The sequence below is a fragment of the Eurytemora carolleeae genome, unplaced genomic scaffold, assembly GCF_000591075.1.
Source record: "Eurytemora carolleeae unplaced genomic scaffold, Eaff_2.0 scaffold343, whole genome shotgun sequence".
Classification (NCBI taxonomy): domain Eukaryota; kingdom Metazoa; phylum Arthropoda; class Copepoda; order Calanoida; family Temoridae; genus Eurytemora; species Eurytemora carolleeae.
Window position 1 is genome coordinate 236,741 of NW_019396238.1, and position 27,802 is coordinate 264,542.

At 33.2% G+C, this 27,802-nt stretch overlaps 3 protein-coding genes across 11 annotated transcripts; all 3 read left to right on the plus strand.

Annotated features, from left to right (window-relative positions):
- The first annotated feature begins 1 nt into the window (after position 1).
- On the plus strand, positions 2–12,615 carry LOC111699034 (uncharacterized). 8 transcript variants are annotated; one of them, XM_023469572.1, is made up of 18 exons: positions 2–433; positions 811–1,137; positions 1,224–1,610; positions 2,598–2,844; positions 2,906–3,342; positions 4,003–4,554; positions 4,830–5,369; positions 5,679–5,929; positions 5,990–6,164; positions 6,265–6,654; positions 6,786–7,343; positions 7,405–7,537; positions 7,832–7,956; positions 8,257–8,427; positions 8,684–8,767; positions 9,158–9,292; positions 9,713–10,211; positions 11,646–12,615. In XM_023469572.1, exons 1-18 carry the CDS (start codon positions 24–26, stop codon positions 11,784–11,786), a joined length of 5,562 nt encoding a protein of 1,853 aa, XP_023325340.1. In that variant the 5' UTR covers positions 2–23; the 3' UTR covers positions 11,787–12,615. The 8 variants fall into 8 exon arrangements, with proteins under 8 accessions (XP_023325340.1, XP_023325339.1, XP_023325338.1 ...); XM_023469571.1 differs by having other exon boundaries at positions 5,679–5,837; positions 5,868–6,164; XM_023469570.1 differs by having other exon boundaries at positions 2,598–2,872; positions 2,934–3,342; positions 5,679–6,164.
- A 74-nt stretch (positions 12,616–12,689) lies between these two features.
- Positions 12,690–19,754, plus strand: LOC111699041 (uncharacterized). Of its 2 annotated transcripts, XM_023469592.1 has the most exons (13): positions 12,690–12,796; positions 13,365–13,432; positions 13,584–13,649; positions 13,838–13,896; positions 13,990–14,039; positions 14,171–14,303; positions 14,600–14,884; positions 15,513–15,597; positions 15,731–15,751; positions 16,035–16,093; positions 16,530–16,610; positions 17,082–17,175; positions 19,036–19,754. In XM_023469592.1, exons 1-13 carry the CDS (start codon positions 12,718–12,720, stop codon positions 19,150–19,152), a joined length of 1,197 nt encoding a protein of 398 aa, XP_023325360.1. In that variant the 5' UTR covers positions 12,690–12,717; the 3' UTR covers positions 19,153–19,754. The 2 variants fall into 2 exon arrangements, with proteins under 2 accessions (XP_023325360.1, XP_023325359.1); XM_023469591.1 differs by lacking the exon at positions 15,731–15,751 and having other exon boundaries at positions 15,513–15,618.
- A 549-nt stretch (positions 19,755–20,303) lies between these two features.
- LOC111699039 (uncharacterized) lies at positions 20,304–26,121 on the plus strand. The gene is made up of 13 exons (XM_023469589.1): positions 20,304–20,894; positions 21,044–21,100; positions 21,402–21,568; positions 21,974–22,093; positions 22,392–22,510; positions 22,718–22,821; positions 23,145–23,192; positions 23,593–23,645; positions 23,727–23,993; positions 24,278–24,400; positions 24,833–24,917; positions 25,052–25,462; positions 25,751–26,121. Exons 1-13 carry the CDS (start codon positions 20,541–20,543, stop codon positions 26,045–26,047), a joined length of 2,205 nt encoding a protein of 734 aa, XP_023325357.1. The 5' UTR covers positions 20,304–20,540; the 3' UTR covers positions 26,048–26,121.
- The last annotated feature ends 1,681 nt before the right edge of the window (positions 26,122–27,802 follow it).

Below are 27,802 nucleotides of genomic sequence, written 5' to 3' on the forward strand. Positions count from 1 at the left end.
AATGGACTTGAAAGAATGTAAGAATGATGGGGGGTTGGAACAGTAGGATGGGTCAGGAACAGGATGAGGTTGGAGGGGAGACTCATCAGGATCAATCCTCTCTTTTCCTTCAGTCGGAGAGGGTTGATCCTTCTAGTCAAAGCAACGAAATATCTGTTCATAAATTTAAAATGCCTGACAACCCAGAAAACGATGAAAATCAGCATAAATTGCTGAATGAAAAAGTTGCTGCTGATGGAATTCCTTTTCAGGAATATTCTAACTATTTGGAGAAGGTTGATGATGCTAAACTAAGTAAAGTGAAAGGTGACAGTAAGAATGCTATTTATGAAGATGAAGTTAAATCTAGTGAGAATGAGTCTAGTGAAGAGGATAGCGGTGTATACTCCAATAATGATGATTCAGACGAAAATCAATTACTTCATAAGTCTGGGTAAGTCGATTCATCTATGTCGGGTTGTGGGTTAAAAAGTATGATCATGTAAAATGATTGGTTTGTTAGTAAATTTATGATTTAGATTAACAGCAGAACTCAACAACATTCGTATGAGCTTAAAGATATTCTGTCTGAAAATGGATTATGTACAATTGTGATTTCTTTGCTAAATTAAATAAGGGATTATTGTACCAGAGATTTTAGGTAATAAAACGACAATATCTTCCTCATTGTTGCTCAGATTAGGGTAGAAAGGGTACCGCTGTGAATCGGGAATGGAACTTTGTGCTTGGAATGTCACTTTATATTAAATTTACAGTCCATTAAAGCATCATTATTTATTTATTTTCCTCGGACATGATGTGCTTTTTTAGTAATCATGAGTTTCTGACAAAGACCAACAATGTTCTTGATGAAGACATCAAAGAAAACATAGCAAAGGAAAAGAAAACCGATGATAATTCTGACTACGCCAATGAAAATGATAGTATGCAGAAAAAAGATAATCCTAAAAATCTGAAAAATTGCCAGCCCTTGGACATTGATGAAAGTAAAATCACAGATGATATTGAGAAGAGACAGAGAATTTTGTGCAAAATATGCAAAAACTTGATTGAAGAGTACAGTATGCACAATCATATCAGGTACCATGGTGTGAGAAGTTATGGAGATTATGAATATGACAATGAGTACTACAACAGGTATGTTGCTACATTTATTTATTACATTTAAGATAGCTCTTAAAAGTATTTCAAATTAATTCCTACAGTTGGAAACTTTTGTTTAGATGCAAGATTTGTGACCATGTGATGACCTTCAGCTATAAACACATTCAGAGTCATGTTTATAATGTTCACGGTGTAACACTGGGGGATTACAAGAATACATACATGAGAGATGCATATACCAACATGGTAAATAAAGGAAACCAAAATCATAAACATGATAACAAGACGGCCATGAAAAGATCAAGAAAGTGTCGAAAGAAAGGAAGCTGCACGGAGGACACAAGGTTTATAACTGATGATATCCGTGATATGAGAAAGGTGAAATGTAAACTTTGTGGAAAAATTGTTCTTCGGTATTTCATGGACGGTCATATACATCACAAACACAATGTCACCCATCAAGAGTATGGTTCCTTTGAATACATCAATAACGTTTCATATTACAGGTCAGTCAGGGAACTATGTATTATACTATTTTAAGAGACTTGCAATTTCAAGTGACCCTTTAAAGAGGGCCATGGTTTATTCACAATGATACCCCCTAAAACATTATCTGATCAAAAGGTGGCAGATAATCTTTTATTTCTTAAAAAGTGTTAATTTTAACAATTTCCTTTATTGTTTCTGTAGCATCTATCTCAAGTCATTCTTTTTAGAGAAACCACAACTAAAATGATAAATTTTATAGACAAAAAACACAAATATCTCATTGATTCTTGATAAGACTAACCTTTTGTGAAATTGAGTCTGTTCAGTTTTCGTTTCAATAATTATGATTATATATTTATTTACTAATCAAAGAATTAGTTCTATAACAACCCCTTTCATTATCAACCATAAACTTTATGTCATTCCTGATTTTGTAAATTCTATGTGGGATTGGTTAGTGGTGGAAGCCTCCATAAATGGGGATGGTCAAGTTGAATTACGTCTACTGTCCCTAAAAGCCTCCATAAATGGGGATGGTCAAGTTGAATTACGTCTACTGTCCCTCAAAGCCTCCATAAATGGGGATGGTCAAGTTGAATTACGTCTACTGTCCCTAAAAGCCTCCATAAATGGGGATGGTCAAGTTGAATTACGTCTACTGTCCCTTAAAGCCTCCATAAATGGGGATGGTCAAGTTGAATTACGTCTACTGTCCCTTAAAAAGTTAATTTATTCGCTGACTTTGCGAACTCAATAGCCCGGCCCAAAAATTTCCCAGATATGCTATACATTTATAAAATCAGAAGAAGCTTTACTGAAAAAAGTAACATAATACAATATTTTTTTAATTAAAAAAGGAACCAGGCATATTTTTCCGAGAATATACTTTTTTGAAAAGATGAGCTTCCCTTAAAGATGATAAAAATATCTGAAGGAAAATTATGGTCTAAAAATAGTTTGCTGAATCTGACTCAATTTAAGGCTTATAGATACTTTTTTTTTAGGTGCAAACTGTGCCCAGCTGTTATTACCTTTGATTTTAGACTCATCGGAATCCATTTACGTTCAAAGCATGATATGAAGCTCTCTGACTACAAGCTTCAACATATGGGATGGAAAGGGAATATGACTTATGATGAAATGGTCTCACATCTGAACAGAATCCAGCCAAGGAAAACGATCCAAAATCAGAAAGATAACATTGAAGATGAAATCAAGGCGATCACGAAAAGATCAAGAAAGAGTGAAAATAACGACGAATGTCCAAATGACAGTGAAGATGAAAACAAGACAGCCATGAAAAGATCAAGAAAACAACGAATGCTCAAATCGCAGTAAAGATGAAAACAAGACAGCCATGAAAAGATCAAGAAAGAGTGAAAATAACGACGAATGCTCAAACGACAGTAAAGATGAAAACAAGACAGCCATGAAAAGATCAAGAAAGAGTGAAAATAATGACGAATGCTCAAATGACAGTGAAGATGGAAACAAGACAGCCATGAAAAAATCAAGGAAGAGTGAAAATAACGACGAATGTCCAAATACTAGTAAAGGTCTTGAAGGAAGCTGCAACGAGGACTCTAGGTTCATATCAGATGATATCCGAGAAATGAGAAAGATCAAATGTAAACTCTGTGGAGAAATTGTTCTCGGGTATTCCTTTGAAGGACATTTAGGGTGGAAACACAAGGTCACCCGTCAAGAATATGGTTCCTTAGATTACATCAATAACGTTTCATATTACAGGTCAGTAAGGGATGGCTTAGAATTAGGAATACTAGTGATAAGAATTAAAACAAACAGAAATTGGAACCAAACATACATTAAAAAAAGCAAGGGGATGATTCCCTTTCTTTAAAGTGTATTTTTAAGATAATCCACCGACATCTAAAGTTGAAAAGGTTTCAAAATGGCGAAGTCTATGTTTAGAATTATATTTTTTTGAAATAAAACTTTTTTAAAAGAGAAGCTTCTCTTCAATATAAAAATATAAAGAAAAATTAAAAATAAATATATTATAATTTGTTGACTAAATTAAGGCTTAAAGGGACTGTAAACGTAATGTTATAGGGACCCCCCCCCCCCATGCTAAGAGGGCAATGCCCAATTTACAACGGTAACCTTTTCATCCAGTGAAAAAGATATGTGTAAATCTGTTAAATAACTGTTGAATCATTCTCAAACCCTGTGTACTCTGCATGTATTGTGAACTCAACAGAGCTAATCTGTTGAAAATATCGCCTTTTCCACGTTAAAACCAGTTTTCAAACATTAGATTGATAAGGATATGACTAACATCCTTGATCAGTCAAAGGTTTAAAAAGTTCCATTGTGAATCGGGCTCCTCTATAAAGGGAAGGTCATTTGAAATTATGCTTGCAGTCCCTTCAAAGATATATTTTTTAGGTGTAAACTGTGCCAAGATGTGATGATCTTTGATTTCAAACACATCAATTACCATGTAGGTAAAGTGCATAGTACCAAGCTCTCTGACTACAAGCTTCAATATATGGGATGGAAGAATAAAATGACTTATGAAGAAATGGTCTCACATCTGAACATAATTAACCCAAGGAAATCTAAAATACAGGAATCTGCACCTAAAGTTGAAAAGGTTATCAAAGCTGTCGAATCCAACGAGCATATCAAAGTATTTAAGAAACCCATACCTCAAAATTCTCCAATCACCTCTAGATTAAATGTTAGTACTAAAATCAGTAAAGGTGTCCTGAATAGTGCCAAAATCAAGCAATCTCATCAAGAAAAAATAACAAAGGGCACCGCCTGTGAAGATATTAGATTTGTTACAGACGACATTAGAGAAATGAGGAAAAGCAAATGTAGTATCTGTGGAGACTTATTTCTTAGCAGTCAAATCAGGCGCCACATAAAAGACAAACATGGGGTCGCCTTGAATAAGTATGGGCCTATTAAAGATACCAACAATGCCTTCTATAGGTGAACTCATCTTGCTTTATTTTTTAGTTTCATTTCAGCCAAATTATATTTACTTGAAAGTTTTAATTATTTAATTTCGTGTGAATGCATTTTTTTCTTTATATAAAAAGTATTTTCTTTGTTTCTTCTATTCCCATCTTATCTTTTTCCAGGGTGCAGCTTTAATGTGCGCCCTGTTGGCAGTCTGGGGGTTCCACTTTGGGTTCCATTTAAGATTTACACTTTATTTGATTTATCGATTGATGACATATCAAAACAAGATGTGGTCTTTGCAGGTGTAAAATCTGTTCTTCAGTTTTTGCCTTTTGCATGGGTAAAATCAGCAAACATGTCCGTAGGGTGCATAGGATAAGAAGTGTAAAGGTATACAAGAAGAAGTACATGGGATGGGATGAGAAAACAACCTATGATCAAATGGTGGAGCAATTGGATAAAGTTAACCCACGAAATCATCAAAATAGCATCACAAGCCATCAACAGATAAAGATTGATATCTCTGACAAAGATGAAAGTGACCATGACAAAGCTATGGAACCCCCTGAAATCCCTGTTATTTCAGAGAAAGCCAGAGTTATCAAGAAAAAGATTAAAGAAGTATTCAAAACCTCAGAACCGATGAAAAAACATGAAGTTAATGAAATAAAGACCGACACTTTCAAGAGGATCTTCTCAGATGATGTTAACAACATGTGTCTAATCAAATGTAACATTTGCCAGATGAGGTTTAGTTCTGACAAGAAATGGCTTCATTTCAAAAATTTCCATAAAGAAACCCTGGAACCATCTTGTACCTTTGTCAGGAAAACTTATTACAGGTAAAAATCTACCCTATTACACAGAAGGCAAATAATTAAAAAAAAACACACGAAAATTTGGAAATGAACTGGCAAGATTTTTAATAATTTTAAGATACTCTATATACTCTATATACTCTATATACTCTATATACTCTATATACAAAATATCTTTTATTTTCCTTATTTCTTATATATGCCATGTTTTGAACATTGATAAAAAGAATCCAATAAACTCTGAGATTTAAGTGCGCTTAAAGATAGAAAAGATATTTTTTCATAACATTTAAATAAATTAATCGAAAAAAAATCTTCATTTTTTAATTTTAGATGTCCTGATTGCGCTGGAGAGTTTCTGTTTTGTAATAGATCTCTTGCTAGTCATGCTGCTGTAAGACATAACACAACCTTAGCAAATTTCAAAGCCAAATATCTCAAGATAAAGCCAGAAAAATTTAACTCTACCCAGAAGATCAAGCGTGAAGAGAAATATTATCCCGACAATGTGTCTAAAGAGAAATATTATCCCGACAATGTGTCTAAAGAGAAATATTATTCCGACAATGTGTCTAAAGAGAAATATTATTCCGACAATGTGTCTAAAGAGAAATATTATTCCGACAATGTGTCTAAAGAGAAATATTATTCCGGCAATGTGTCTAAAGAGAAATACTATTCCGACAATGTGTCTGAACTGTGCAAATATAAATGTTTGTCATGTGGAGAAGAAAACATTGAAGTAAAAAATATTCACACAAAAAATGTTCATCCGGAGATAAAAAGGAAATATAAAGTCATGGAAAAGATTCTTCACAGGTAACTTTATTTAAAGATAAAGTTTAGTTTTTTGATTTTAAATATCTTGTTTGTAATTGTTATGGTTTTCTGAGACATTTGACTTCTGTAATATTTTAAGATGTAAGATCTGCAACACAACAACAATCTTCAATTCAGAAGGAATTAATAAACATTTGAAAAAATGTCATCCTTCATTAAACATGACGTTTAAGAGGTATTGTAAAACATACCTCAGCATGGAACCTCAAGATGATGAGATGCAAATGAACCTCCAGGTGCATGAGGAAAAAACAAATGATAAAATGCCAACGAAGATCAAGCATAAAGAGAAATATTATTCCGACAATGTGTCTAAAGAGAAATATTATTCCGACAATGTGTCTGAACTCTGCCAATACAAATGTTTGTCATGTGGAGAAGAGAATATCGAAGTAAAATCAACTCACACTAACAATGTTCATCCAGAGATAAAAAAGAAATATAAAGTCATGGAAAAGATTCTTCACAGGTAAAATAAGTCTTTATTTAAATTATTGACAAAAACAGAGTCAATGCTTCATTCATTTTACAATGAAATTAGTTTTATAAAATTTCAAAATCTTGATTGTTTGAGATATTTCAGTTAAGTAATAATTTTAGATGCAAGATCTGCAATAAATCAGTAATCTTCAATCCAGTTGGAATTAATGGACATTTGAAGAAATCTCATCCTTCATTAAACATCACGTTTAAGAAGTACTCCAAAACCTACCTGAACCAGGACTCCAAGACGAAAGTGACCAAGAAACATCCTCCTGGTCCAGTCAGGTGTACCTACTGTCCTATTCTTGGTACAAAGGAACAGATTGTATCTCACACTAAACTTCAACATAAAGCAGTCTCAAGTCAAGTTGACGTTGATGAAGATGAACATATGGCTATTGAAGAGGATCATACTGATGCTCCTAAAGAAGTATCTGAATTGACCACTGAAGAGGATGACAATTATGTTGATGAAGATGAATCTGAAAACCCAGCTAAGGAAGGAGAAGGGATGAAAATATTTACAAATAATGTAAATCTCCTCTGTACCAGTAAGTGTCTGCGCTGTAAGAATATTGTCCTTTCATCAAAAAGAAAATGCCATATTAAATATCATCACAAAGATCTCAAGTTTTCTAAGAAATTGTTCAGATCTGTTCGTAAAACGTATCACAGGTAAGATTAATAGTTTTTGTTCATAAGAAATAAACAAAAAAATGATTCTTCATGATTTTAGATGTAAACTGTGCAATCAAGAGCTGTTATTTAGCATGTGCTCTATTGGTGAGCATCTAAGAATTAAGCATAATATTTCAACTGTAACACAATATAGGTGGGAACATTGTGTTCAGCAGAAAGTTAATCAACAGGTAGTTTTTTTCCTTTTGTATACTTTGTTCTCCTTTACTATATTTTAAGATTTCGCACATTTTTCTGTTTTCATTTGTGCATTTTCGAAATTGAAATTTTTCGGAGGCCATATTTTTCTTTCCGACCGTCCATAAACCTTCCTTAGATACTAGCAAACAGACAGAAAGACAAATCAAATATTACATAGAGATAGAAAATGTATCACAGATTTTTACTTTACCTTTAACCTTCTTTCCTTTGGTTAAAAAATCCCTTTTTATTTACTAATTGAAACCTAAAGTTTGACAATGCAGGTGGATAAAATATTGACGAAGACCAATGAGAGAATCAAGACTAAAAATAGCGTAGATAAATCGAATATTGAGAAGAAGAGGAAACATGATGAACAAGACTCCGGTCAAAGTTTTAAATATCAAAGGTAAAGAAAAAGATAAAGGTTTCGTAAATATTCTTATTTATAGCTATACAAATGAGGGTACATTTATACATTTATGTCCTGACAAAGGTTTAAACTTAAAGGGTACCGTTGTAAATCGAAAATGTCTTCCTTTAACTGAAGGTTCACTTGAAATTACGCTCACAGTCCCTTTAATGTTTATGGGGTTAGTTGAATGCTGTCTTTATCTGGAAAACGCTCACAGTCCCTTTAATGTTTATGGGGCTAGTTGAATGCTGTCTTTATCCGGAAAACTTATTTTTCTTGTATTTACATTTTTAGGAATCAAAACAATACTTTGAGAGAATTGGCGGGAAATAAAGATTTTCTATCAGATGAAAGCGATGATGAAGAAGATGAACTAGTTGATAATTGCTACTCCACTGATGTCCACAAGATGTGTTTATCCAGATGTCTTTACTGTCTTAAAATCTTCTCGCTTAATAATATTAGGAAAACCAGCATTTAAAAATAAATTGCCTTGTTTTTGTTTAATTTATCTTGTTATGGATTTAAAAACAAAAGCCTTCACAAACAGTCATGAATCATTCCGCAAAAGTCAGGCCTAAGCCTCCTTCAAAAATTCTTGTCGTGACTATTTTAGTCTTAGAATATATCTCAAGATTTCGTTCCTATTTCCATAGATTTTGTGTTTTTTCAAATATATGATCATTTCCTTAAATTTTGTAAAAATATGCCTGGTCAACAGGCCTCATATCTACAGGAACCACAGTAAATCAACTGGCAACAACGACGAACAGAAGTTTGTTTATGTTCGAAAAACTTACTACAGGTACACATTATAGTTTTACTTTCTTTTTTTAGCATCTTGAGCTAAAGTTTACGGAATTTAATTAATTAATTTATTCTTTATTATGGCATTCCTGTGGTAACTTAAGTATCATATTTTTGAGCTAACTTAGTTGTAAATTATGATATTTCTGTGTTAAATAAAGTTCAAAGTATAGTATTCCTGTGTTAACTAATGTCTGAAGTATTGTATTTCTGTGTCAATCAATATTTAAATTATTGTATTCCATATTCCTGTGTTTACTCAAGTCTTCAGTGTGGTATGATCATGTGTTAGCATATTCCTGTGCAGTGCTTTGTATCTAATTAATTTCCCTCATATTTTTATAAATCGGTATGTGATAAGTTTTCAAAACGAATATTCATGTTGCAGATGCCGAATCTGCGGTAAATCGTTGTTGTTCAGCTTCGATTCTATTTTCCTGCACGTGAAGAATAATCATTACATGAACCTAGCAGAGTACAAGGACAAGTACATGGGGTACAACAAGGACAAATATGTGTACAGGTAAACAATAAACCTTCGTACAGTAAACTACAATTCACTCGAAGTACTAGGCCGACCTATAGGCAACTAGAGCATCTGTACAGTGTACAGTTAACAACAGACTGGAACGAAAAACGGTACAGTGCACTGGATTTATCATTACTGTCTCTAAGTGAGAGAAATGTGCCCCCTCCTCCACCCTTTAGCGCATTAAAAAAAAACCGTTTTTATAGCCTATATTGCGTGAACTTCTGTTTTATAGCGTCGCTTTAATGCCAAATAGATAAAATTTGTGGAAAATAAATACTTTATGGATCAATGTTTCAATGGTTGGAAAAATGGCAGAAATTTATTAAAGATCAACTGTCAATTTATAGGGGTAATTTGAAGTTTTCCCAAATTTTGAATCATTTGAAAACATTGTCATTTTTATCTTTTTAGGCGAAGGCCTGTTTACCAATCTTTATCCATCACACCTGAAATAAAACTGGAGTCCAGTTCACCCAGTATCAAAACTGAACCTGGGTTAGTTCCTGAACCTGAAGAACAAAAGTCATTGTATTTTCTTCAACAAAACTCTTCTGTTCTACCAAAACAAGAACCAGATAGCGAGAAAACTGCTACTGGTACTGATACATTGATTCACAAGCAAGCTTCCACTGAAACCTCTTCTGCTTTGTCCGAAAACAATACCAACCTAAACATAGAAACTTTAAAAACCGGACATGAAGAATCAGACTCCAGGTTAGAGAATTTAGAGAATTTAGAGGAGCAAGCTAATTCTCTCGAAAATCTAAAGAATTCTGAGGATACAGTTGATACTTCTGAAGCACATATTCCTGAAGATCTAGAGAATGGTGTTAAGAAAGAGGAAGATTGCAAACCTGAATTTGTGTTCAAATGTCCTTTTAATCCCTGTCCTGCCTTTACTATAGAAGAGGTAAGTGATTATCTTTTGAAAAATCATTGTTATCTTCATTACAGTGAGTGTGAAAATATCCCACCTTTTCTTGATATTTTATCCGCAGAATGACCAGCCTGCCATTTTTAAAGCCAATTTTTCATATGCGCTCATCTGGAATTATAAGTTTTTGAGCGATCAAAAAACCTAAATAATATAATATTAAAATCTTTATACAACAACGATTTACATACTTATGTTTAAAATATATCCTTCCTAGAATTTGCCAATCTAGAAAAAAGGTTAGGGTTTAAGATATTTAGATTTTTCTTTTGTTAAGTTTTTTTATCAGTTTAAAATTAGTGCATAATAAGGAATCTTTAGTTTGTTTGAACAATATTAAAATGCAGAGGATCTTTAACTTTTTAGAATATTAGTACATAATCACACAAGGACTTACGTTGGCAACATCCAGGCTAGGCTTCTCCTGTTTAGTGGAGTTCCTTGACTAGTTGAATCCTTGATCCGTTTAGAGGTGGATCCCGAATCCTTAGTAGTTGAATCCTTGCTCCTTCGTGTTTAAGTACCGATCAGTAGTTGAATCCTTGCTCCTTCGTGTTTAAATACCGATCAGTAGTTGAATCCTTGCTCCTTCGTGTTTAAATACCGATCAGTACTCATTAACCTGCACAGTTTTTAAAATGTTTAATTTTTGCCTTTTTCGGATTATGCTCAAGTTTTAATGCTCAACTTACGCTATTTTATCAATTTTTATAAAAGTTATTTTTGACCTTTAAGGTTAGAAGAATATCCAAAACTTATGCCGATTGTCCTTGCATAATCACTCTGAAACATTAATACTTCAAATATTTAAGAATAAAATAAGTTTTTACTTTTAGTTTTAAAATTGTGAGTGGTGAATCACAAAAAAGGTTCTTCAAAGTTCCAAGAGCTCATCAGTGTCTGGTTGTTCTAACATGTTTTCCGTTCACTTCACCTTAACATGGGGTTTATTATTTTTACAGTGAGAACTAGACATTTCTAGAATAGGAAGACGACTTTAAAACTCAAGTTATGGCTTTTAATATTCCAACGAACATTAAACACCGAGCAATTTAGGAGTGTAAACGGAACCATTACACTTAGAAGTTATTCTAAAGGTTATTAGTGAATTCATTTGCTTTGTAACAACATCAAATACACTTAATTACATTAATGTCGTCTTCTTATTTTCTGGTTCTCTTCCTATATCAATTCATTTTTTAGATGATTTAGGATTTGGATAAATGAAATTATTTTTTTAAAAGGTTCTGTTCCCTGCAAAGAAAGCTTGAAGAATGATAATCTGGAGAACTAGATTCAGGAACGCTAATAGTTCTTTTTCACTTCAGAAGGGCGCGTACTGCAATTTCTTGGAAGAACGTTAACAAAGGCTAGTGTATCCTTCTTGAATTTTAACTGTAATATATTCAGGGTTTGAAGGATGGTAGAGCTGCCAACCATTGTATCAAGGTGCATAAAGCAAGACCTCGTCATCTTCTTAAACTGAAACTGAACTGGGTTCGGGTCCCGGCCGGTCACACTACCTGGAAAGATTCTGTTTCAAGTTTTTAAAAATTTTATTTTGTTCAGAACACCTTGCTAAAAATAAGAGATGGACATGGATATTACCTAAAATTGTTGAACTGAGGAAGTAGTTATTACTTTTTTGTAAAAACTTTTCTGCAAAATCTTTTTTTTTGTCTAATGAGAAAACTTTTCCCGTTTATCTGTACCTTGAGCAAACAAGTGATGTTTGTTTGTTTGCGGGAAGTTGAAAAATCAGTCTTGTGTCAAGTTGAAAAATCAGTCTTGAGTCAAATTGAAAAATCTGTCCAGTATCAGTTTTTAAAATAATTGTTAAACGAATTTGCATTTCATGATCTCAAATAATCCCGAAAAGAGACTGTTCTTTGTTTTGTTTTTATGTCTCTTTTTTTATTCGTTTTTTTTGATTTGGTAAATTTTTCTTAGTGCTCTCAGTCTTTATCTTTTATGTTAACCGTGGGCACCTTAGCAATTAAACACTGCCAATTACTAGTACATAACTATTATCTTATTTTGTAAAATTTGCACATGATAATTGTAAAAGAAATTCGTTGTTTGTAACCAGTATATCGCTCTAAATTTCAAATATTTAATCAGATTTTTTGGTTCTATATTGATCAATTCTAAGCTTTTTGTTTTTTGTATTTGTTTGTTTTGTTGTTACGTTTTTTGTTTTTTATAAATTTTTTTTTGAATTGGTAATTTATTTTATGTCTTTATTTTTTATATTGGACACCTTAGCAATTAAACACTGCCAACTACTAGTACATAACTAGTATTTTTAATTTTGTAAAATTTGCACATGATAATTGTAAAAGAAATTCGTTGTTTGTAACCAGTTTATTGCTCTAAATTTAAAATATTCAATCAGATTTTTTGGTTCTATATTGATCAATTCTAAGCTTTTGTTATTTGTATTTGTTTGTTTTGTTTAAGTTTTGATGGTTGCAGAATAAAAATGGGGGATTCGGGAGTAACTGAATCATTTCTAGCTGATCTTGAAACTAACGGAAGAATCGTATATAATTCAACAATAGGTAGAATATTTATGTCTAACCTAACCTAACCTAACCTAATCGAATATAATTCAACAATAGGTAGAATATTTATACCTAACCTAACCTAACCTAATCGAATATAATTCAACAATAGGTAGAATATTTATATCAATCGAATGTAATTCAACAATAGGTAGAATATTTATATCAATCGAATATAATTCAACAATAGGTAGAATATTTATATCAACTGCGTTGTTGTCAAAGTTTTTTTTAAAGTTTTCAATTTTGTCAGCATTTCAAAATTCAAAGATTTCTATTCCGTTTGTTTCTAAACTTACCAAAACTTTATTTAGTTTCATATTACTGTTCTCTAAATCGTAGGTTTAGCTGTGGTAATAATTTAAAATGTAGAATAATTTGATATTGATGGAACATTTACAGCCATCCTATTCCTGTCCATTAAAATTTATATATATATTACTATTTTTGAGCTATTTTCTCCAGTCTTGATTAAAGTCTGTCAACAGCAAATCTGGTGTTCTCTAGTTTAAATGGATATCTAAACTTTAGAGTATATAAATTATCTTAAAAACTTTTGTTTTAGGAAGTGTTTGTATATCTAGAATAGAAGATACAGGAGGTGATTTAAACACTTCATCTACACCTACCCAGGTATTAGACTCACCTACACTTCACCCAGCATGTCATAAGATGTATAAGATTATGGATGATATGACTTGATTTAAAAATGAAAATATTTATATTTTGATGATTTTGCAGACGATTATTGATTATTGATGATTCTGAAGATGATAATATTTAGATTATTGATGATTCTGAAGATGATATTATTGCTTCACATTTTCTAGAATCCTACCAGGAAGAGGAGGTTACAAAATATAAATTATCTGTTCAATAAACAGTACAGTACAGCACAGCACAGTACAGTACAGTACAGTACAGTACAGTACAGTACAGTACAGTACAGTACATTACAGTACAGTACAGTACAGTACAGTACAGTACAGTACAGTACAGTACAGTACAACTAATATTGCATTGTATACTATTTGGCAGGAGTCGAGCAGAAAAAGAAAACTGGATTTAGAAGCAGAATCACCAACTAAAAAGTCAAGGTAATTATAATCTACCATCTGCTAGCATTACTTCAAATTTCACATTTTTTCTTTAAACATCTGTGTGTTTGGCTTAAAATGAAATATTTTTAGACGGCCGAAACAAGATCTGGATCCAGAGCGACAAGTTTCAAATAATTTAGGTAGGATATCTTGAACTACCAACAACTATATTAATGTCATACAGTTACAAGATAAATGGTGTGAAAAAATACTTTTTTATATTTTTTTTTATGCTGGATGTCAAGAAGTATTTGTACTTTTAATATTTTAGTGGATTCGTGTACAAGTTCGTGTAATCTGTGTGGAAAGATTGCATCCCACGACTCCATCTTGAAACATATTTCTAATATGCATAAAGCATCTCAGAAGGACAACTACGTCATGCTTACACGATCATATTACAAGTAGGTTAAACACCATTAATTATCAATATGTTAAAGGGACTGTAGACATAAATTCGAGTGACCTTAAACGTTGCCCTTAAAGTATTTGTCTGAACATGGATGAAGGAGACATTCATATTAGTTTATTTAAAAATTGATTATTATGAAAATTCAATATCTCATTTATTCATGGGAAGAATTTTTTTGAGGAGTTCTCTGTGACTAGAAAATGATTTTTATTGCTTTTAAATTACTCTCTACAATCCTTTTAATGTGCACAAGGTTGAATTTGACCTAATATTTCAAAAACAATGTAGATGTCGAATTTGTGACTCGGAAATGGTTTTTTTCATCGGACGAATAAAAGAGCACTTGAAGAGGACTCACAAGATCACGTTGAACGAGTACAAGTTCACCTACAACGAGTTGACGGAGAAGATTAGGTTCGGGAGGAGGGAGAGCACCAAGACCCTTAGCAGGTGTAACTTCTGCAGCGAGATCTTTAACCACGAGGAGACAATAGAACATATACAGAACGTGCATGACGTTTCCTACGAGAATAATTTTGAGATTGTGACGAAACAAGATCTAAAAATTCAAGTGTAAGTATATTTAAATTCGAATTCTTAATTAACTAAACATTTGTTCAATTGGCGAAGTTTGGGGGATGATATGAAAAATGAAAATTAAACCTGGGTCCAAATTTAATGTATTTGAGCTAGGTCACTGAACCGTCGATTCAAACAATTATCCGTAGTTCTGTAGTGTATACATCTCATGTCTTATGTCGTATGGGGCATGGGATAGGATATTCAGAACTTGCCAATGTCCTCTTGATGAAAGCTACACTTAAGAACTTCAGATGACATTTGAATCGACGGTAGGTAGTTCAGCGACCTAGCTCAAATTTATTCAAGTCAATTCCTGAACAGTTATATTTCTAGGGAAGGAACTAAACATTTCCCTCAAACACTAATATTCGAATCCCATTTCTTTCGATTGAAACCTAATGTATAAACCTTTTGTATTTCTAACTTTGGTTATTCGATTTAGCAGAATTTGTAGTTAAATTATCAATTCAATTTAATTCAAGAAGCCAGGGAGTCGAAAGGTTTATGACATCAGGTTTAAAAAAAAAAAAAAAAGTGTTCAGTTCCTTCAAAAAGGTATAACACATTTTTTTGAGGAGTAGAAGTAAAATTTTCGGGATTCATTTGTCTAACTTTATAGAAGTGAGAAGAGGTATGAGTGGGCACAAGAGCAGGCGCAGGAGATTATAGAACTATGGAAACATACCTTGGACGACGGGGTTATGGTCTTTACAGATAATGCAAAGGTACGATTATAGAACTATACATTTTTCGAAATGTGTACTAATAACATATAACAGATAATGCAAAGGTACGATTATAGAACTATGGAAACATACCCTAGACGACGGGGTTATGGTCTTTACAGATAATGCAAAGGTACGATTATAGAACTATGGAAACATACCCTAGACGACGTAGTTATGGTATTTACAGATAATGCAAAGGTACGATTATAGAACTATGGAAACATACCCTAGACGACGTGGTTATGGTCTTTACAGATAATGCAAAGGTACGATTATAGAACTATGGAAACATACCCTAGACGACGGGGTTATGGTCTTAACAGATAATGCAAAGAAACGATTATATAACTATGGAAACATACCCTATTCTTCAAATCATTGTTTTTGAAGATTTTTATCAAAATATTTATTAGGAAAAGTGTTTACGGCAGTGTGAGCTTTGTCAAAAAATTTATTCAGACGATTCATTAAGGTATGTTTTTATTTACGCTTTCCTTCTATTTTCGAAGTTGTCAGAAATTTATTTTAAACTGGTATTATTTTAAGCAATAAAACAATAAATAAAAATTGTAAACAATAACACAAATGATAAACAGACATCTGGTGCATCTAGCGTTAGATGAAGATTCACCGTATACTAACTCATGTTTGTTTACATTATTATTTTTGTTACGCAAAAACTAGTTCTCCAGCAGTCCAAAAACGTCACAGCAAAGTGTACGGAAACCCTAATGCCCCCTCCTTGTATTCAATTCTCCTTGTATATGTATATGTTATATATATGCTTATAAAGGCTAAGAAACGATATTTTTTTCAAAAATTGCAAATTCTCCAAAATTCGTTTTTTATTGCACGGGCAACGTCGGGTACTTCAGCTAGTTTATTAATCAATATTATTATTATTAAAGGAATCATATCCGTTTATGCCACAAAGATGAGGATCGAAGGCATCCTAAAGAACATAAGCTTGTCAAAATCACTTATCATAGGTAATGATTTTATTTCCTTTAAATATTGGAACAATTTAAAAGTCGTCTTTAACCTTAAAGGGATTGTTAGCGCAATATCAAGTGACCCTCCACTCTATGCAAAAAGATATCAATGCCCGATACACAATGGTCTGATCAAGTAATAATTAGATATTCAATTGAGCAATGATATTTTTGCATTGAGGGTCCCTTGAAATTACGCGTACAGTCTCTTATAGCTACTTGTTATTAGGGTTTCCAATCGGAATTCCATTGCGCGGAATTGCGGGTAACTGTTCTTGAATTGCACGGAATTGCGCAGCACAGGGCTCGCAATTGCGCCCAAGTAAATTCCACTTGCGTTGGAAACCTTACCTGTGGTCCAACCAACATTTCGTATTTGATTTAATTTGTTTGATTTGTAATAAATAATTTTAGCTCTCAGCTCTTTTATTCAGATGAATTTTGTATTCGAACGTATCTTTCATTCAGATGTAGGCTGTGTGAGAAACCACTAAGATTCACTTTCAATATTGTCTCAAAACATCTGAAGAAAATGCATAGTCTAAAGTTCAATGAGTACAAGGTAAGAGTTCAAAAGTACATAGAACAAAACGTAGGAGTAGAATAAGATATGCGTAAGTTATGTTTGATAATATAGTTCAATAATAACATTGTTCAAAATTAAAGTACAAGTTATGAGTACCGTTCACTTATTTGGGTAATTTCTTGGTAAACAAATTAGCCTATTAGCTATATTCATTACTTTTCAAACGCAGATCTATTGCCGGAGAAAATGTTGATTTTATTTATTATTATTACCTAAATATTTATTATTCCAGCGGAAAGGTATGATACCTTTGCATAGACACTATTGAAACGTTTTTTCAGTAACAACACTCCAATAAAATCTTAAATTCTCAAATTTTAATGACATCATGTGTCAACCTTTATATAATAAGACATAAAAACTTTTGATTTTAGAATTAGCAAGAAATTAACGTTTTTAGTGTTCAAACATGATTTAACAAATTAACACGTTTTTACAAAGACTTTTTTTTAGACAAAAACGTATCAAACCGTCAAACGTTTTAAATAAGTTGTATTTTGAAAATAGACAATTTTTAAAATAATTTTGACAAAAAATTAAGATATCTACAATCAATTATTAGATACTACAGTTAAATGAAATATTGGAAAATTAAAAAAAATCCATGACTATGACAAAAAGCATCAAATAATGTAAATGCGTATCATATTCGCCCTGGAATTATGAATGATAAATCGACTTTTTTCAGGCCACAGTTGTCTTTGAAAAGTAAGACTAAAACCAATGAATAGCTAATAAGGCTATTTAGTTAACCCTCAAATTACTCAAATAAGTAAACGGTCTCTTTAAGTTATGTGCAGAAGTATGCATAAGACAAGAGTTCAATAATACAGTCAAATTCAAGAGTTGACTAAACCTTTCAGACTTGACATTTTCTCCTCTTTCATTTCATGAATTTTCTATTGTCTTATCAAATTTGATAGAATTTAAGTTAAAGTGTTTTTGATTGCATTTGCTTTCATGGAATTCAATAAAAGTTTCTCGCATCAACATTTTGAAACTAAAACCTTACCTCTTATTGAATTAATTCCCTCTCTTTCCTATTTTCATTCTATCATTTTTAAAACAAAGGGCCTCATTTGTCAGAGTAGGGGGCCTGTTAGGATCGTATACTGGTAAAAACGACCTGGGTAAGGCCTCATGTCGGTTGGGTCGTCATGCAGCCCAGGCTGTTACCCCAGCCCGCCTAGTCCTGCGAGAGGTCCAGGCTGTAATTCAAAAACCCACCTCCTGTCCCCTCGCCTCCTCTGGTTTAATACCCAGGGTTGGTTTATCCAGGTTTAATACCCATGGTTGGTTCATCCAGGTGTAAAACCCAGGGTTAGTTTATCCAGAGCTGGGAACTTTTGAATGGTGGATATCGGGATTAATGCTTAATCCACTCTTTTTCTTAATCTCCAGATTAAATAATGCTTGTTCTCCTCTTGTTGTTAATCTCCAGATTAATAAACCGATCGGGATTAAGGATATCCCATTCTAAAGTTTTCAGCTCAGGTTTAATAACCAGGGTTGGTTCATCCAGGTGTAAAACCCAGGGTTAGTTCATCCAGGTTTAATAACCAGGGTTGGTTTATCCAGGTGAAAACCCAGGGTTAGTTTATCCAGGTTAATAACCAGGGTTGGTTCATCCAGGTGAAAACCCAGGGTTAGTTTATCCAGGTTTAATAACCAGGGTTGGTTCATCCAGGTGTAAAACCCAGGTTTAGTTTATCCAGGTTTAATAACCAGGGTTGGTTTATCCAGGTAAAAACCCAGGGTTAAAATCACATTTTATTAACATATGAAATTAATCTTTTCTAATTCTAGCATGAAATAGTGGCAAATATTTTGATTCAGGAGAGATGCTCTGTTTTCCTTGAGGATGTTGACGAAGAAAGCACTTATCCACCTCAGCTAACCCACTCTTTGCTCCCCCACCTCACTAGTTCCTCCCTCAACCCCCTGATGAACTAGCTTACCTACTCCTTGCTCTCCCACTTGACCAGATCCTCCCTAAACCTCCTGGTGAACTACCAGTCCTACTCCTTGCTTCCTCACCTCACCAGTTCCTCCCTCAACCCCCTGGTGAACTAACTGTCCTACTCCTTTCTCCCTAACCTTACCAGTTCCTCCCTTAACCCCCTGGAGAACTAACTGTCATACTCCTTGCTACCCAACCTGACCAGTTCCTCCCTCTACCCTCTGGAGAACTAGCTAATCTACTCCTTGTCCCTTAACCTGACCAGTTCCTCCCTCAACCCCCTGGTGAACTAGCAGTCCTACTCCTTGCTCCCTAACCTGACCAGTTCCTACCTCAACCCCCTGGTGAACTAGCTGTACTACTCCTTGCTCCCCCACCTGAACAGTTCCTCCCTCAACCCCCTGGTGAACTAGCCGTCCTACTCCTTGCTCCCCCCCCCCCCCGAACAGTTCCTCCCTCAACCCTCTGGTGAACTAGCTAACCTACTCTTTGCTCTTCATGGCGAGTTCCTCTCTCAAAGACCCACACATTAAGTCCCAAAATATTCAAGAATTGTATCAGGGTTCTATTTTTAATAATAATAATTTCAAATCCCCAACTTCCATTTTTATACAAGTTTTGGATGTTATTCTCCTTGATTTATGAACAATAACGTTTATGAGTTTAACATATTTCTTTGCTCTCAGATTTCACTTAATTCTGTTTAATAAGAATCCACATTTTCGAATGAATACCAAAAACTCGTTTGTTTACAAATTTGCATTCTTGTTGCATTTTCGGTAATCTTCATTTATTGCCAAATGTGTTTATCATAGTCTAGTAACGTTTACCAGTGAATTTAGTGGCGTATGCAGTACACTGCACACTGTACAATAGATATGTATTGTACATTTCAGTACAATAGATATGTGTTGGGCCTTAATTGTACAAAGAATTACTAATTTCTGTCTTCTCTCTAATCTTGTTGTTGCTAGTGCCTTCTTGTAAAATTGTACACATTTAAACAATGTTAGAACGTAATGAGATTAATTTTATAAGTGGTAGAGATTTTTATTATTGTACAATTGTAAGATATTAAATTGTCTTCCTTCAATTAATGTAGCATAGTTTCGACTAACTAGAATTTTTAGTACAACAAAAATTGCAGTATTTTTAAATATTTGGAGATTTTGTTCTTCGTGATCCTTATAGCTGGAAACTTTAAAGGGAGAAATTTGATTTAATTAATTCAAAATTTTCTATTTCTGTTTCAGCTGCCAAATTTTCCTGCAGAAATTTTGAGTAGAAGCATTTTTCGAAGTGTCGTCATTAAACACAAGATTAAATATGGTTACTGTTATTTTAACCCTCTCTCTTACATGTAAAATTATTTGTAGAGAGAATGGAAAACGGTGTTACTCCTGAAAGTGCCGGTTCCACTGAAAATGGAGCCATGGAAGAAAATGGAGTTATTGAAAAGACAAAAAGTGAATCTCCAGCTATTTTACCAGAAAAACCTCGGCGCGGTCGTCCCAGAAAAAAAGTTATCGAAAATAATGGATCTGCTGACCAGGGTAAAACCAAGAATGACGAACAGACGAACTGTAACGGGACATCTGCAAGGTCTAGTCTACGAACGGAAAATCAGAAACTGGTCGCGGTGAAAACGGAAATAAAGAAAGAGATTGACGAAGATCAAGAATATTCAGCGGCATTTCTCTGCGATACAAATTTACATGAGACCAATGGAATCAAGGTAAGATTAAAAATATTTGATTTTGTGTCTCTTGTTCTTAAAAAAACCTTTAAACTAAACAAAAATTTTAAATATTAATATTTTTGACACAAATCATTTTTTGAAATTTTTGAAATATCACTTCATTAATTATTATATATTTTTTGCAGGAGGAATTGAATAGTTCCTGGACCGAAGAAGATATCAAGGAGGAACCTTTTGATGACGTATGTTTATTTAGTTCTTAAGGAACTGAACACTTTTCTCAAACTAATACTTATCTTTGCAACCTGATCTCGCAGAACTTTAATATTTATTACAATAAATTATGATAGTAGAAATAGTCAAAGCTTTAAACATCTAATAAGGTTGCAAAGATATAGGGATGAGAAAATAAGAGTTTGAGGACAATTTTCATCTCCAAATTGATTGAAAGCGAAGTACTTTAAAACTAATATCACACCACTGTACATTTTTCAAAATATGTTCATGGTTAATATTTAATTAAAGCAACAACATGTCTTGCAGGAAATAGAATCCTCGAGACGGGGCCGGAAACGTAAGCGAATCAGTTATGCTGAGGACCCTGACGTGGTTTTCGTGAAGAGTAAGCCTGTGGTCAAGAAGGTCAAGGATGTCAGGGACATCAAGGACGAAGAAAAGGAGTTCTCTGATGATGTCAAGGACATGTGTAGGTAGGACAAGTATTGAATTCTGTAATCCACACGACCATTCTAATTACAAATCTAGGTTTTCGTAGTGTTTTTTTTCTAGTTGTTAAAATACAAGATGTCTTAAAGCATTTATTTGCTGATTCATCAATTGGTTTTTGGGTAATACTGGGTTAATACATGAAATAGATCAAAAACTAGAGTCTGACAGAAGAGGGGACAGATGGAGCAAATAAAGTATCCAGATGAAATTCTGTGATCATGAATTTTTAAAATGCATTATGAAACTAAAAAAATGCATATTCCAAAACTTCGAATTTTTCCGACTCTACGTAATACATGTATACGTACACTGACAAAAGAGTTTAAATTGAAAATTCTAAACAAAGACATTAAAAATTTCTTAGAGGCTAAAGTTTTCTATTCTAGTTGTCAGTGTAAGATCTGTGACAAGATATTTGTTCATCATCGAATGATAAAACATATTGAGAGAACTCACAAGCAGGGCAGCAAGGATAAATTTACATTTCTTAAACTGTCGTACTACAGGTAAATTTTTTTTTTCGCAGATACTTTTAGTGGGTCTTGTTTTCTTAAGTTCATTTATGGATTTATTTGCTAGAGATAGCGCTTATCATATTCATATCTCCTATTTATGCGATGTCTTATTTATTTTGTGACTTTTTTGATTAGTTAAATCTTGATTTATCCAAAAGTCAATAAAGCTTTGTTTATTTATTTTAATTAACTCCAATTGTGCGAATTCTTTGCATCAGATTTTGATAATTTTACATTTTGTATCCTTTAATAATTTAAAATAATTTAAAAAATTTAAATAATTTTTCAGATGCAAGATTTGTTTTGTTGAGATCCTGTTTAGTTATTATAATATTAGCCAGCACACTAAACGATGCCACCAGCTCTCCCTTCAGGATTACAAGGACAAGGTTGAAGATGCATTTATAGGTCAGCTTTTTATTCAACGTTACTTAATATATATAATTTGATTTGAAGATGAAGTTCAACTCAGTGCATTGGTTTCGGACCCTGATCCATTGGATTCTAAGCACCAGGATTTGTATCAGGACCCGCAAAAGGCTCAGTTTAAAGTTTCAAAACATCGAAATAAATGAGAATGAAATCAGTTTTTAACATGTTAATTTTGACTTTCAGGTGACATAGTTCTTACAACTGATCCTGAAGATGAATCTGAATGTAAAGAGTACACTGATAATCTAGCAGACATGTGTCAATGCAAATGCAACTATTGTGAGAAGGTAGGTTACACACTTTAATCTCAATGTCTTAGATAATTTGTCATGGCGTTAGAAATTGTGCTTTATCCTGGTTGGACTTTTTTTTTTTTTCCTATTTATTATCTCCCCCCCTCTGTTATGTGAACTTTTCTATAATAACTTTTTTTCTTTCAGACACTAAGATTTTTTCTTTTAATTTTTTCATCCCATCATTTTTTTCCATTTTTCCATTTATCCTTTATTTAAATTATTTAATAATACCTATAATATGGGAGTTCATAATACACATTCGAAATTTTTAAATTTTTAACAATTTTACTTTTTTATTTACTATTTTTTTTCAGGTGTTTTTCTATCATCAGCTGAAGGCTCATGTACTGAAAGACCACAAGGAAATTATTACTCAAATTTCAAAATATAAAAATAATATAAATTGTTCATTGTTTGTATGTCACATTTTTGCGGATTCATAACACTTGTTAATTTCCATCAAATGGTGGTTATTCTTGTCGGTAGCTCAGCTTTGATTTTTATGAAATGATGGTCGACTGCCGTTGTTATTATTATATTGTTTCTTAAAAAAATAGTGTCACTCTAAATTTTCGTTATCAATTATTTTCATCAGTGGTTAATCAATAATGCGTCATCCTTTGCCACAGAGAAAGTTGAAATATGTTGTCAGCCATTTTGAGTCTCCTTTCTCTCCTTTTTATACCTTATCTCTCTCCTTTCTCTCCTTTTTAAAAATTTTATTTTATCCAAATAATTTTTAAATTTGAAATTTTTTTCCAGGAGTCGATAATGCAGCAGTGCAAAATTGAGTTTGTGAAAAGAACATACTACAAGTAAGATTTTATATAAGGAGTAAAAAGTGTGTGACAATTGAAGAATATTTTTATTTTATTTTTACATAAAAAAATTTCTAGGTGCAAGATCTGTGACGAGGGAATGCTGTTCCATTTTGATGCAATTAATCGACATCTTTACACGCATAAAACATCCCTCAAGGCGTACAAAGCAGCGCATCCGGCCTTCACCGGCGAGGAGGTTTACAACCAGAACAGGAAAGCGTGCGAGAAGATAAAGCGGAAAAGGAAATACGAATTTGACGCGGCATGTATTCAGAAATGGAGTTGTACAGTGGGTGGAGCGAGGAAATATTATTCAGATAATATTGATGAAATGTGCCTAAGGTTTGATTTTGAGATATCATGTATTTTTATATTTAAAATTAAAACCTTTAAGAAAGTGTGTTAAATGATAATGGGAATAAATGAAGAAATAAGTATCACTTGTTGAAAATAAGAATTATTTAACGATTCCCTTAAACTCTGAGAACGGAGAAAGGTTAGAGTTCTGAGAACCTTAGAAATCAAGAACAGTTTTAGAGATATCATGTTAAACAAAAAAATCAATTAGGAAATTTTTTTAAAATTCTTTTTTGTGTTACTATAATTCTAAAATTGTGAATGTTTAGGAGATGCAGACTGTGTAGCGAGGTGATGATGCATGATGCGTTAAAGTATCATCTAACCAACGACCATAAAGATTATGATGGAAACGCTACAAATATGGATTTTGTTCGATTAACCTATCATAGGTAAATAAAGTGCAATGTTTTCGTATTTTAAGGGACTGTGGTTTTATTTTCATGTGACCTTCCATTTCGAGAGTGAATTGCCCGATTCACTATGTGCATGTTCCTTTTATAGAGATACACAATACACATGCATGTCTCATTTATTCTTGACCATGTTCTTTTTAAAGGCGCCGTTGTTAATCGAACGTGCTACTTCAAATTTTAACTACATGAACAGGCCCCTTAAGAGGGTGAAATTTTTTAGATGGTTATCCCCTTAAGTTTCAAACCGCTTGACACTTACTAATATGGATTGGTTTGGTTTGGTTTGGATTGGATTGGATTGGATTGGATTGGATTGGATTGGTTTGGTTTGGTTTGGATTGAATTGGATTGGATTGGATTGAATTTGTTAACGTTTATTAATTTCAATAAAAACTTGTATTTGTTTAGGTGTAAAGCGTGCCAAAAAGATATTATCTTCACATACAATTCTGTATCCAAGCACACCAAAAGATGGCACAAACTAAACTTTAAGGCACAAATTATTTCATTAATAAACATTTTATGACAGAAGATATGTAAAATTTTATGTAAGATTGGTCTGCAGAATGATAGTAAAATTATTGCACTAGAACATGTTAGCAATCGTTTAAGAATAATTTGTTGTAGGATTACGAAAAGCAATACAATGCCTTTAACGATTCACTCTGCGATTTGTCCGTACGGGATCCAGAACCGGACACTGTCCAATCCTTTGCCCGATCTATACCTATAGCGAAGAAAAGTGCTCCTAAATCCACTCCAAAAATATTCTTTGAAACGCATCAAGACCTAGTTCCGAAACAGGAAACACTAGATCAGTCCGACCGGTTACATCCTCAACTTCCGCAATACAATCCGGAAGTTTCTAAACACCTGCCCTGGAACCCAGTAGTTCCGGGGAGAGAGTCTGAACAGAGTTCGCTTGATCTGACACTGAAGCATGAGGATAGTAGGCGGGAAGGAGGTTCAGTACCCTCTACAGGGACTAGGGTAGAAACATCAATATCAGCCGCTCATTCTTATGAAGATTTTTCAAAGGTAGAATCTGATTAATTATTTAGCCAATTCATATTTATCTAAGTTCAATATTTGTTAACAGTGGCTTTATTTGAGGGCTTGGATTTATCCGAGCAACGTCGACTCTGCGTCCGAGCCGAATTCTTTTATTTTCTCTTCCAAACCATTTCTTTTCACATATTAAGAATTGTACGTCTTCTTGTGTTAAAATGATGATTTAAACTTGAAGCATATAAGATTAATATAACTTTTTGGAGACATGGGGTTCGGACGCCTTTGCCCTCCCTCATAACCTTGATTTGTATCTAGATTGGACTGGGTGTACCTGATCCTGGCTGGTTTGATAGAAACACGTTTCAATGTCTTCAATGTGGATTTATGTCCCGGTCACTTGAACTGTTTGATGCCCACGTCAAGGGATATCACAGTGTCTCCCTCAACGAGTTCTCTCCGTACATAGCGAAGACCAACGTGATGTACCGTTGCCTGTGCTGTTTGCAGGAGTTGTATCACGAGAAGTCCGTGATCATGAATCATCTTAGCTTCCATAATCTTGATCTAGAGTCGTATGCCCATATATACCTCAGACAAAGAACTATGTATTAGTTACTCATCAACCTTAATTTAATGATTTGTTTGTATCCGGCTAGAAGACAATTTTTAGTGTACTCCTGCTTTTATTGAGTTATTTTTATGTCTCTTAGCATAGAGAAAGGAACTGACTACTCGCCTCAAACTGAAATGTCATAATCCTTATATCTTAGCAACCTGATGTCGTGAACTTTTAAATTATATATTTGTCTGGATAAAATAGTGAAAATCAAAGGTTTACATTTCAGGTTGCAAAGATGTGTGATTTGAAGATTATAGTTTGTGGTGAGTAATCAGTTCTAAAATGGTTGTACAATGTACATTTCAAAGTGTAAGGAACTATAAAGTCGTGTTAATTACCCTTTTTTGGGTATCACTGTATATATATTGTTGCTTATTCAATCGGACTGAATTTGATTAAAGTTTCTGGCAAAGAAGAACTTTAATGCGGAACTAAAACTTAATTGTAATGAATGTATTATAACATTCTTGGAATATTTTATATCTTACCGACATNCCCCCACCCATCCTTATCCATATTGTCCGAACAACTTTACTTGAAACAAACTTTTGTTAAATATTTTTGTTTGCCAGTGGATGCAAACTTGGATATTATAGGTATTATTGGAGACATGAGGCAGAGGACAGTAGAAAATTCACAAAAGACAGCAGACAATTTACAATTGACAGCAGACAATTTACAAAAGACAGCAGACAATTTACAATTAACATAAAGCAATTCACAAATCACAGTAGAAATTCATAAATTTACAGCTGACCGCAAAAAATTCACAATTGACAGTATACAATTCACAATTGATAGTATACAATTCACAATTGGCAGTATACAATTCACAATTGGCAGTATACAATTCACAGGTGGCAGTATACAATTCACAATTGGCAGTATACAATTCACAATTGGCAGTATACAATTCACAGGTGGCAGTATACATTTCACAATTGACGGTATATAATTCACAATTGACAGTATATAATTCACAATTGACAGTATACAATTCACAATTGACAGTATACAATTCACAATTGACAGTATACCATTCACAAATTACAGTATACAATTCACAATTGACATAAACAATTCACAATTGACAGTGAACAAATGACAAAAATAGTACACATAACGAATACAACGAAACTAAAGACAGCTTAACAAATCTAAAGTATATAAAATTTTGCTGATCCAGAGGGTTTTCTCCTTCAGCTTTCTCATCTTTTATTTGTAATTGGACCTTGTTGTTCATCTTAAGATTAGTAGTGGCTCTCTAGATCATTTAACAAGATATTGGTGGAAATATTATTTTAATCCCGATACTCTAGTGCATTCATAAGGCACTTGTTCCAAACCTGTAGGACGTCATCAGTTCTCAAATAGTTGATTCGTAAATCGAAAATATTTTAATGAATTTTTAATATTAAATCCCCCCCCCCCTACCCTTTCATTATCACTTTTTTTAATTTTCCAAAAAAAATTTTTATGAAATGGCGTAAGAGCTGAAGCTTTGTATTGGGCTGAAATTATTTTCAAATTTTATTACAATGTTAATTAGATGCAATGTGGTTCTTCTAATATAGTTATTAGTTTATGCTTGTTATTTTTAAGCATATATATTTAGTACGTAATTTTTTTATTCTTTTAAACGCATTTGTATATGAATAAGTTTTTGTATCGACTGCTAGTACCACTTGCTAACCTTTTATTTAACTAATTTTGCATATTTATTTATTATGTATTTTTGTGTACAACCC